The sequence below is a fragment of the Augochlora pura genome, chromosome 2 (genome assembly GCF_028453695.1).
Source record: "Augochlora pura isolate Apur16 chromosome 2, APUR_v2.2.1, whole genome shotgun sequence".
Taxonomy (NCBI): domain Eukaryota; kingdom Metazoa; phylum Arthropoda; class Insecta; order Hymenoptera; family Halictidae; genus Augochlora; species Augochlora pura.
The window spans coordinates 26,080,967-26,093,479 of record NC_135773.1 but is presented as its reverse complement, the minus strand read 5'-3'; the positions used below and the strand labels follow the sequence as shown (position 1 = coordinate 26,093,479).

The following is a 12,513-nucleotide window of genomic DNA, read 5'->3' as shown; positions in this document are numbered from 1 at the left end:
TGCTCCACGGGAAAGTTAATGAAAACTCGCCAAAAGTCCAAAAATGAGCCCCAGACGGCCTAAGATCCCCGATTCTTCGATTTAAAAAATCATAAAAAAATCCCAGGCCGTTTTACGGGAATGTACCTTCCGGGATCGTAAAGTAGACACTTTCAGCTTCAATTTAAGCTACTTGCAGTTCAAACTGCTCCACGGGAAAGTTATTGAAAACTCGCCCAAAGTCCAAAAATGGGCCCCAGACGGCCTAAGACCCCCGATTGTTTGATTGAAAAAAATCATAAGAATATCTTACATAAAATCTTCACCTCGAATGTGACTCGTTATCATAGTGCAAGGGGTTAATCCAACCAACTTTTAATCGAACTAGAAATATTGCCCGAATTCACTCTTGCCTGAACGATCTCGCGTTAAGAGCCGATCCGTCCGCGAAGGATCGATCAAAGCTCGAAAGAGGCGACCAGGTCGCCGCAATGATCGTCCGGAAAGCAAGGATTAGGGATCAGGGTTCCTTATCAGATTGACGCGATCTCGTTTCCCGATTGCTTCACAGAAGAAGCAACGGACCGAGGGCGAAGAAGTTTCGAAGAAGAGAGTGACGTCAGGTGTACGGCCGGAAACACGTCGGCCACCCGACTCCCAACCCACGTCCCGCCGCGTTTACGGATTTCCGACGAATTCAATTTCTTCGCCGGCCTTAATCCTCGCTCCTCGCAGGATGCTCGTTGATCCCCTTTGTCCGGCATCGGAGTATCGGAGTCCCGTAATCCAGCGCCGGAGACAAATTTAAGGCGGGCGGGGCTCACCCCGGCAAATTTCGTTTCCTCCGTGCAACCTTTGATCCCCGGCCCCTGGAAATTCTGCCTATTCCTCCTTGCGCCCCTTCCGACGGAACCACCTCGCCGTATTTCCGTCTCCGTGGCACGCGTTCTTCCTGTTTAGGAAGATCTACATACGGACTAATTTTTATAGAGAAGTTAGCATCGCTAAAGAAGTTTAAAAAGAAAGGAGTAATGTTTAGTTAAATGTAATTATACTTCTACTGTTCGATATCGTAACGAAATTGTTCGTTAAAATTAGATATATAACTACAAAAGTAGCAATATAATTCTAATTATAAAGAATAGATGATCCACTGTAAATTCAACGATTCCTCGCGTTTTCATTTGGAGCCGCGTCTTCATTGCGAGCAGCGGTTTTATTTAGAATCATCATTCCATCTAGTGTCGCGTATATATGAATACAAGTGCACGGGAGTTCTCCGGTTTCAATTAAATAAATTAGGATCACAATGGAGAATGCACTGCTCGAGCTTGCTTTTGAACAGCAATGTCTGTTTCTTACAGTAGTGTCGTGTAAGCACGGTCCACTCGCGAGTTTATTTTTGGCATATATATCGAGTGGACCGCCATTTTTATTGAATTTGTGTGCTCCTCTTTGTTTTTTGTTTCAGGTGCCAATCAAAGTGTCAATCAATGTCCACGGGTCGCAGATTGAGCCTTACTTGCACGCCTAGCAGAAAAAAAAACAGGCGTCAGCTTTGAGAGAGTCTCCATGTTAATAATTATTCACTATTTTTAGAGCTAATAACAAGACCTTTTTTGATAATAGGGATTAGCGATAATTTTTAGGATTTCAAACGATGTTCTCTTTCAGATATGTTCAATAATTTGTCAAAGTAAATTTTCAAAAAGGTATTGACACTAATCTTGACGACAGTTTGTTGAAGTTATGTTTTTAGCTGAGACTAGATTTTAGATTTTTTTGCAATTGCATTTCTATTCTAAGATAGGCTCGTTCGAAGAAGTCGATAGAGTTAAATACGAGATACGCGAAATCGTCAATGATTTCAGACTTTAAGGTCGCGTAAAAATGTTCAGCGAAAAGGAAAAACACGAAACTGGTCGATATTTACTTCTGAAACGGAAGACAAATTACAGATACATTTCCGATGTTCGGTAATGTCGACACGGGAATGGAAACGAAATCACGTGAACGACGTCGCACGGCAAAGAAATCAAAAATGGATTACCCCGGCTAATTCCGGACATGGCCTAGAAACGGGTAATTCCTTGCCATTCCGCTAGCGTCGTTTGCTCGCGTTGCCGCTGGTGTAATGTGTTTCCATATGCAAAAGAACTCTCGAATGTTGTTTTCAGCGAGGCTACGTGGTTTAGAGATTAATTTCGCGCGATTCGCTGGCCGGTAACAAAGTTACAATAATTTTGTTGACATTGGGCAACTTTTTATTTAAATGATAGAAAGTAGAGTCTGCGGTACTAAGAAATTGTTGCAATAAAGTTGCCTAATGTCAACAATATTATTGCAACCATTTTTTAGTACCCCAGACTAGACCTTCTATCATCTAAAAAAGTTGCTTAACGTGGAAGAAATTATTTCGCTTTAAAAAGTGTCCCAATATTTTCGCAACTAACTACGATATTTAGTATTGAATTAATTTTAACATCTCTGAAAATTGCAGTCGTTTGGTTCCGTTCTAGAAAAGTTATACCATTTTCAAAGCGTGCCACTATTTTACGGCGGCACTGTAATTAATTATATTATGTTAAAAAATGCCGACAAACGCGTCTTTTCGAGGTTGGCCGCGAATAGACGGCGCCAGATCATTGTGCGGAATTTAAGCGAATTATCGCGCCGCGGCGCACCGGTGAAACGCGCTCGGCCCACAAAGGTAAACTATTTGCGACAAAGGCAGCGATCCCGGGAGCGCCGCTTATGATACACAACACGATTCACTGTGTGCCAACCCCCATATTTTTCGACACGCGAGACACGATAATTTGAAATAATTCCGGCGACAACGGATGCGCGGTCCCGCGCCGAGAAGGATTATCGCCGGTCGCGGCGCGGCGCGGCGCGGTTTTGCGAGGCCTCCTATTAATTATTCGGGCACGCCCGCTTTTTGCATACGAAATTGCTGATTTGTCGGTCGCGCGGTTTTTAATTTGTCGTTCGACTGTTCGATGTTTGCGCTCGGCTCGCCCGTAACGCAATATTTGGACGAGGCGTACGGCCAACGCGCGCATAATGCCCGAGGACACGGAAATAAATTGGATACGGTATGAAATTAATGTTATGTCGGTTTCAGAAACTTCGCCAGGCCGCCGAATCTCGTACGGAAGTTGGCAATTTTCGGCGATATCGCGCCGGTCAGCCAATTAAATACTTTTACGTGGAACGCGCGGCCGGGCCACTTTGTTCGTTCCAGTAGATTCCCGATAATAAAATTATGCCTCCTCCCGAATTAAAACACTTTAATCCGCGGCGTCGCTGGTTTACGCGTGTATCGTCTGCGTTGCACGGCTCGAGAGTAAATGTTTATTCTCTTTTTATCTTTTTTAATGCACCGATTGTTATTACCGCGACTGCTATCACTCCGCAATCCTATTAATCTCACGGTGAATTTAATGATTGCGGTCTGTACATCGAGCGAACGAACTGCCGATCGAACGTTGCGGTTACGAATAAAGCAGTTTAATTGAGGTTTATTAGTAGCCAATGAACAAATCGAATAATATGAATTACGCGAGGGTGCTGCCGATATACGCGCCTTGTTAACGCAATTAACTCGGAGAAGGCGGCAGCGACGTTTTCATTTATTAGACGATGTTAATTATGCGGTGTCGTTAGCGTTGCCAAATCCAAAGTTTTGTACATATGTACAGGCTGGTTACTCGGTTTCTAGGTGTTGATAGGAAAAGTGAAGCTATTTTCCAGAACCGACTTACCGAAGTGTAAGCACGTGTATGCAAATATTAATGCAACTCGCTGTTAGTAATAATTTGTCGGAGTAATCAAAATACAAATTCAAGGTACAAATTGTTGCATAAAATGATGGAGTTTGTTCAGCGATAATTTCATCTAAGCAGATTGAATAGCTGCTGAATTTTATGGCACCCGACCATGCATACCCGGAAGAAAACCCTACATTATTGTATTACTCTAAATATTCCAAATATCCAAAGCACAATTTTAAATAGCGCAATAGAGCTACCAAACGCTGCACGCTACCAAACTAAAGCGAACTACATCATCGATGTCCCAAGTAATTCCTGCCGCGATATTTAAATTGGCATTATCACGCTTTCAAGAATTCTCGAACCGAAGAAGGGAGAGAAGATTAAGGTCTCGAGGGACGGCGTCGCCATTATCTCCAGCCGGGAGGAAGTTTCGAGTGGGACCAGCGGCGTTTATAGGTCGCCGCGAAACACACTTTCGACGAGTTAATTTTTTCTCTTTATCTGAGCGACGAACGGAAAGGAAACATCGACGGTGCCGGAGAAAATTGAGGAGGAGAAAGGTGTAGATGGAGGAGAGGTGGACGGAGTAAACGCCGGTGACATCGAGCGGCGCGTCGACACGGAATAGAAGAATGAAAATCTCTAGTAATCCCCGAGAGGATAATCGACGCCGTGCGCTCCGCAATTTTTTTCCCCCGTAATTGACGACTTATCGCGAACGCGGTGGATTACTTTTAATTAGTTTCTCGGAGTGGGCGAGAGAGAGAGAGAGAGAGAGAGAGAGGTCACCTGGATAGGTTCGCCGAACGCGCATCATCGCGCTTTGATCGGCCATACAATTACCGCGGTAATTTCGCGAGCCAGCCTCCGATTTCATAGGTAATAAGGCCGTCCGTCCTGTACCGCGCTGTTAATGAACCGGAGTTATCAGAACGCGCCCTGATCGGTGCAAATAATTTAAACAATTCGGACGGTCGCGAGTTACCAGGGCGTCGATAAATGACGAGCCGACGATTTTCGTTCGATCGCTCTCTTTCATCCTTCAGAAATTTCTTATGTGCGCAGCCGCAAGTTTATTCTGTTAATTAACACCCTATGATATATTGCGAAACAAAATAAACGAAACTCGAAGAGAACAATTTTACTTAATTTCTGCTTCTTGAAGGAATCAGCGAGATCTTGATGAATTCCAGTGTGATCTTCTTCAAAATTACTTTTGTTTTTCAACCTTCATATTAACAGTTCTACACACGGATTTCGACCGATGAAATAACGCGTTAAATGAATTAATTATCACAACGTTTATTATTTGTAAGTACGCGCCGTATTTTACACCAAACAAGATGTACGTATATAACGCGACAAACAATATATATAATTCGAATATACGTCACTTAAAAAACAAGTGATCCCTGCGCATGTTATCGTGCACCTTTCCGAGGATCACGATGCCTGCGAGGCAGAGAACGCGACATTGTTGACTAGAGAATCGAGAAATTCAACGAAAGTAAAAAGTTCCGTAGCGTATCTTAACGCATCGTCGATTTCGAAGAATCATGGACGGCTTCAAAGAGAGATCTACAATGTTGCAAGAACGAAAGCAAAAAACACGAGAATGAAGGATTCGCTTCGTTGCCATCAGCTCCAAGAAGTTTACGCTGTCGCGAAGCTTAAACGGCTTTCGCGTGATCGTTACGGCGCTGACATTTTAGTAGTCGTCTAACAGCACCTAGTCTAGCTGATAATGAACGACATGCAACTGTTGGGCGCAGTTTGAATGTTCTGTGCATTCGTGTCGTTCCGTAAACGACAGCAACGCGTGCATTCGACATGCTCGCTTACGGCCATGCGCTGCGCTCTCGTGTTCGAAACCTTCTGATCAAAAATAGCTCGAACGTGTCTATTCTGCTCGAACAGAAATTTTTAATGGGAGCAGAGAATTATTTATCCGATGAAAACATTATTTATCCAGTAAATGCTATTCGCGAGTCGCTGCTCGTAATTTCACGGACGAACTATTACCGATGTCGTCATATGTTGGTTTTACTGTTTCTCAAACATATTTCTATTATTTATTTGTTCTGAAAGATATTTTTATATTTATTCAGTCTGAAAGATATTTTTCTATGTATTTTATTTAGAATTAGTTTTATTGTTCCTTTTGTAATTTGGAGCACACGAGTACTTATATTCTCCAGAAAACATCCGCGAACTCGCCGAGCGTATAAAATTCACGATTTAGTAGCCGCCGCGTGGTAAAGCACTGATTTTGTCGAGGGTGGCCGTGTTAGAAGCAGTGTGAAATCGTAATGATCCCTTTCGTAAATATGGTCCCAATCTTGAAAGCTCTTGAAAGGTCAGGGCTTACACCTGGAAGCCCTGTCAGAGGAATTTGTGCGACGCCGAACCGTGAGAGCCTCGAATCTCTGATTAGGTAGATCCACCACCCCTTTCTTCAATATTTAAGGAACGTTCCCGTGTAGCTCGTTCCCGCCCGAATTAAGTGGAAATATTTGTTCCAAGCAAGGATTGTTGCACTTCGGCTTGACTATTGACTCAACCGAATACCCTCGAGTCTTTTGATTTTCCTTTGCTAACGCTGCTGACTCCTCGTCCTTGACTATTATTTATTAAAATAAATATATAAATATATATAATATAAAATAAATAATACCTATTATTTAATAACCTATTTTTGCGAGCAAAATGGTTTCTCTTAACTAATCCTTCGGCGAGGGGTTAAATATTATCGGCACGAACCACGCACAGAAAAATCAGTAATCACAAACAGAACTTCTCGGAGGAGGAAGTTTGATGATATTGTGTGGCTGCGCTTAGTTACTCCGAAAACACTTTAACATACACAAAACCACATATCCTGCACAAATTTCGTCCTCTGTGCCTGCAACTTTCTCCTCTGTTGCACCGTGCTACGTCTACGCTTGCTATGATATTGCCGGTCCATGGGTCTCTTGCTCGCTACATTGTTATCCAACGGCAATACCCGGCCGATCGTAAATAGCAGTAAAGCAGAGAATATATTCTTGAAGGCCGCTAGCCGATCCATGAAATCGGCACCACGGCAACGATTAATCGGAACGAGGAACCATTTTACGAGAATTCTTCGTTATAGAAGAAACGCGCAGGCCTCCGCGTTTATAGCCTCGTAAATTCTTTCCGGTTATCTTTTCCGTCACTTTCGTTTCACTCAGCCCAGAGTTTTCTGTCACGTTGCGTCCGCAGCACAAGCGCGAACGAACTCGACCGTTTCCAAGAATTACGCATTCATGGCATTTTTAATATGCCGCCGCTCGGTATAATAAACACTCGAAAAAAATAAAAGAGAGAAGGAGTTCAGCGGAGCGTTCATTTTTTTTCCACGGGACAGAAATGAAACCCGTTTATTCCCGATTCCAATTTCTGCGAATTCATCCGCGAGAACCTCTACGGCTGCGTAAAGATCCGCAGTCTGGAAATGGCATAATTGCTTAAGCAGGTATTCCCGTTCGAACGTCACGATTCCATTTGATGCCGGGTTCATTACCTTCGGACAGGAACGTTCATTTAATAACGGCATCGGATTTGATATTTTCAGAAGTTCTTATTAATACATTCAGAGATATCAATTTCATTAAAAACTGTGGCTTTCGCGTCCTATATCAGATCGTCGATTAAATCGTTCTATAGAACGAGTTGCTCTTTAATTTATAGAATTTTTCGTCTCGGAATTATATTCAGGGAATGTTGATTATTATAAGAGACAGTATGTCGATAAGTATCATAAAATAAAAGGTAGCTATTCATTTCGTGTCGTTATTTTATATATATATTACAATACTTTAAATAATATTTCAAATAACGTTATTTCATGAACAACCTCCGAAACGAAAATGTGAATAAAAAGAAAAACGCGTTAGTTGGAATAATGTTTCGAATATTGTTATCTTAAAAACAATTGGAAACATTTCAACAATTACGAAATAAGATAGCAAGTTAATTGAAAGAAGTTAGCAAGTTAATTGAAGTCTGCTCGGATCAGGAATCGCTAAATAGAACCATCGATGTTCCCGAGCACGCCGACTAATTAGAAAGAAAATTTTCCAGTCGAACCTATTCCACCGTGACCGTGGAACTGTTTCGGGTAGCCATTAATAGTTTGACAAATCGACTGGCTGCCTCGTGAAACACGTCGGGAACAGTCTAAGTGGTCCTCGAGCGGGCAGCGGAATTCGATTTCGAACTGGCATCGAGCGACCACCGCCGGGAATCTTCGAAACAATTAATCTCGACTCGCGCAGGGAATCGCTCACCTTCGGGCTGGTGGGGCGCGTAGATGTTCAGGTAGAGACAGTCCTCGCTCTGGTTCTTCAGATACGGCAACAGCTTCTCCAGGTACTCGTAACGGACCGGCTTCACCTCGTCGCGCAGCTTCGGCACCACTTGCGGGCAGACCGGGGCGAATTCCAGGGATTGTCGCACGCCCCGCCAGGGCTCCGGCGATCTCGGCGGTGAGAACCTTAAGGATCCGACCGGCGACTCCGCGTACGGCACTCCTGGAACATCGAGCGGCGATCGCGATTGTCAATTGTCAATTGGTAATTGGTTTCGTAGAGGAACGGGTCAGCTATTAGCGAGAGCTCGAAAGGCGTCGCGGTTCTTGAGAGTTCACCGGGCCCGAAGAAAAGTAATCGTGCATCACTGGGTGCTCTACTTTCAACGACGATTTAACTTTATTTGTAGGACATTGATATAACAAAGAAATATACTAAAATGTAGGAGCATCAACGTGGCCATCGTTAAAACAATGTCAATAGGAAATCTGGCACGTTATACCGAGAGTTAATTGTGTTACGAGGTAGCCTGGTAAGCGAAATGAGAGATATACGAGTCCGCCAGCGATTTCACCGACTCTAAAAAACATGGAATCGCAGTAGTTCGATTAAACCTGTTCTCGAGGAGGGTTCTTTAATTATCCCTGCCGAACCTGAAAAACTCGAGACAACGGCTGCGGAGAGGGCGGCATCGGAGAGAAAGAGAGAGAGAGAGAGAGGGAGAGAGAGCGTCCCCATTTAACTTCTCCGATGGCCAATCAAAGTTTTTCAAGGTCGTTCCAATTTCCACGCGAGCGATCCATACGTTTTTTAATCCGGCCACGGCGCCGCCGTTCCGAATCAAGCCTTCCGATTTGCGCCACCCACTCAGACAAGCCGCGATTTAATATTTTACGTAGGAACCTGCTCGGCTCCGGGAATCCAATTTACCCCGGAATTGGATAAAATGGATCGGCCGTGATACTTGCCGCCAAGGTGGAGCGTGTTAACAGGGATGCCGGACCCAAGCCCGATCAATTTAATCGATCGGCTAGGTCGCGTGCGCGCGCGCGCGCGTCTCCCTATAAAACTTTACGGTCATTTCCTCCACGATGATTCACATCGGATCATCTTTCCGACTCCTCGTTCCAAGAACAATGAATCTCTCTCTCTCTCTCTCTCTCCCTCTCTCTCTCTCAGTGGACCCACTAAATACTAGAAAATTAATATAAAGTAAAAAAGGTACTCTAATATGCGATTTTTTGACAAAATCTACACTGGTACGAATACTTTTGCGGACTGTTATTACGTGCTACGATGAGTAAAATCAATATATTTTCGTTATTAGTTAATCAGTTTTGTTATAATTTGGTACAAATAAACTTTATACATGTGTTCATTCATAGTAAAAAGTTTATTGCAAAATCTTACATGCGTCCCTTGATTTCAACAAATTTCTCTTATAAGCAATAAGGGCACGAACACTTATGCGACTGACTGTATATCTCATTACTTGAATGTTAGAAGCGCGAACCTTTGGAATACTTTCGTGTACACGAGTGTATTATTGGTCGTACCGTAGTCGAGCGTGTGGCGAGCGGATTGTCGTGCACGCGCGACACTCGCGGCTCCGAGTGGGGGTTGCGCGTCTATTCCGAAAATAGCCAGCGCGGCTCTCGTTTTCGGTGCCTTTGACGTATCGAGATTCTCGAAGTGCGGATACGTAGCGGTAATGTGAACGGGCGAAAGCTGATGCAGCTGCGAGGAAAGTTTCATCGGCCCGAGCCAAAGTTCACCGTATCGGCACACGTAAACCAGGCCGGTGTTATCGTTCCCCTGGACCTACGCCGGGACGGAGAAGGAACGAAGGGGGGAGAAGGGGGGGCCGGTGATTGGGCCCCCGAACTTCCGAACTTGCTCTTGCGGGATGATTGTGAGCGGATTTCTATGGCTGTGATTGACTTCGCCGGCGGGGTTTAAGGACGTATTTTCGGGGAATTTTCTGCCCGCGTCGAGTCGATGCTCTCTACCTAGTCGGTGCTCAGAGAAAGTCTCTGTTTCCTTGGTGGCTAATTTTTGGCAGTCTAATTTGTAATCGGGAATTAACCTACTTAAAGTCGAGTCGACGACGCTGGCGCAGTTCTAACGCGGATCTAACTTACAAGTGAACCTTTTGAACGGGGTCCCGCTTAGACTTCGAGAAAACTTCACACCGAGGAGAACTGTATTAGTGTTTCAGTAGATAAGCTAAGATTGTGGATGTACATATGTTTCAACTGCGGAAACTCAGATCGAAGAGATGGAACTACTCTTGACAGTTCGTCCGTATTAGAGTTTGCTTGAAAGTGGTTCCAGATAGAAAAAGGTCTCCTTAAGATAATCTTAAGACAAGTACCTCCATAGAGAAGGTTGAAATCTATTCGTTCCACTAAATCGCGTTCTTGCAAAAGAATTGTTATGCGTTGCCTGGCACAATACCCTACACACTACACCACTACAAGATCTCATCTCTTGACCACCATTTACCACAATACGAAAGATTGTATAAAACCAACGAATCGTCGAACTTTATCCTGCCTGGGAGCACACTTCTGAAAATTCAATGCTTAATGAATCGCGACAAATACGGAGGAATAGATTAAACTCGGGCGACAACTATTTTCCATTAGACAGTCTATTCAACGAGGCCGGTATCACGAATCGCGCGGAGTCGGTTCACAGCAGCAAAAACTTTTCGAATCGTCGGACGGCGAACAGCAGCAGCGTGCCGGATTCACGGTTGGGGAACGTGTCGGGTAACTCACCGAGGAATACGTCGACCGCCTGGAGATCGTGATTGGTCCTCGGCTGGACGACCATGCCGCGTAGATATCCCTGCTGAACCCGGACTTCTCTGGTCGGTCTGGGTTCCGGGGGCTCGTGGAAGCTCGGATAGTAGCCATACTGGGTCCTCGACTGGTAAAAGTCGCGGTGCTCGGTGAGGATCTGGGTGCAGGCCAACAGCAGGAAACCCACCAGCTCGAGTCGCAGCATCCTCGACATTTGTTAGGTCGTTCGATGGCCGGAAAGCGTGGCAATGAATTCTCGCGGCGGCACCGCGAAGCCTCGACTGCCGGAGTCACGGGATCGGCCACGACGAGTCGACGGTAAAAATAATTTTTCACCGTACCCGCTTCTTCCGTTGCTGCGCCGGATGCAACGCGGAGACCAGAAGTTTCTCTCTGTTATCGTTGCGGCGCGGCGTGGCGCGGCGTGGCGCGGCGAGGGCCCCGGGTCGGGCTCGGGTCGTGCTGCGGGTTTCACGGGCGACACTGTTTCGACGGTCCACTCGGTCGAAGAAAGGGCGCGCACGGTCTTTCTCTCCGGCCCGTGCCAAGATCGCTCCGTGTTCGCTTTTGGCAGCACGTGCGTGCGCGTGGCTCACATTTTCGACGCCGACTTCCTGCTCGCCTTCGCTCGGACACGCTGCCAGCCTCCGGCGATATCACATTGTCACGGTCCTCTTGGCGGTCCTCTGACGCTATTCACTCGGATTCGCGACTTCGATGCTTAACTTCCCGCAGATAGTACTATTATTCCTCGACTTAAGTACCCTGACGATGACTATTCTTGGACATGACAGTTTTCGTGAAACACTCGCCGTCGAAATCGTCGAAAACTGTACCGCGGCACTGTATTCATCCGACCCGTGGCTCGCAGTCCAGAGATCGAAGAAAATGATAGGAGCACAGCTGAAGTCTACGGGTTCGAGGCGGAGGGAGACTTTCCGCTGCACCGTGGTCGCTTTAAATACATTCGGCTGGTTAGGAGGGCATTTCAATGCTTACGTTTACTGTATTCTATACATTTATTGCCACGTCGTTCTCAAGTGACTGATCCATGGTTTTTGAAGGATTTGGTTTTGAAAGTTCAGTCGCATTGTAACGTGTTCGAGTGAAGTGAGTTTTTATTAGAATTCGTTCAATGCTGAAGGGTTAACGGAGTAATTCGTAAAAACTTTAATTTCTTGAGTTTATTATTTTATTTAATTAATTGTGACAAAAGCTACACTATCGACGTGCTAAATTTTATGACTTTTAATAGACGTAATAAAATAGATATAAATATTTACATCTTTTTATATCACAACGATATAACGATATAGTAATCTAGCAATTTGCGCCCTCATAAAGTGTCTATCATTTTTGTCCATTTTAACTATACGTTCTTATAAAACTTCTACAGATTGTTTATTATATTTACACACCCCATTTCTACATTTATAATTTATTAATATCTACCCCCTACATCATAAGCTATTATGACGTTTCATTTAATAAAATATCATGCTCTTTCATGTGTACCACCGGTGATACACATGGCACGGAACGTGTCAAGTAATATTAATTATATTTCCTTAAAAAATATTTTCCCCAAATTGTGCCCCAATTTCATATAATTAATAT

General features: G+C 44.5%; 1 protein-coding gene across 1 annotated transcript in view; it reads right to left on the bottom strand.

The window, feature by feature from the left end:
• Positions 1–11,110, bottom strand: part of LOC144475015 (uncharacterized) — an 85,694-nt gene extending 74,584 nt beyond the window's left edge. Inside the window, exons 1-2 of the mRNA XM_078190516.1 lie at positions 10,873–11,110; positions 8,069–8,311 (exon numbers count right to left, since the gene is read on the bottom strand). Coding sequence (XP_078046642.1) covers positions 8,069–8,311; positions 10,873–11,110 — 481 coding nt within the window. The remainder of the gene's footprint in view (positions 1–8,068; positions 8,312–10,872) is intronic.
• Between the last annotated feature and the right edge of the window lie 1,403 nt (positions 11,111–12,513).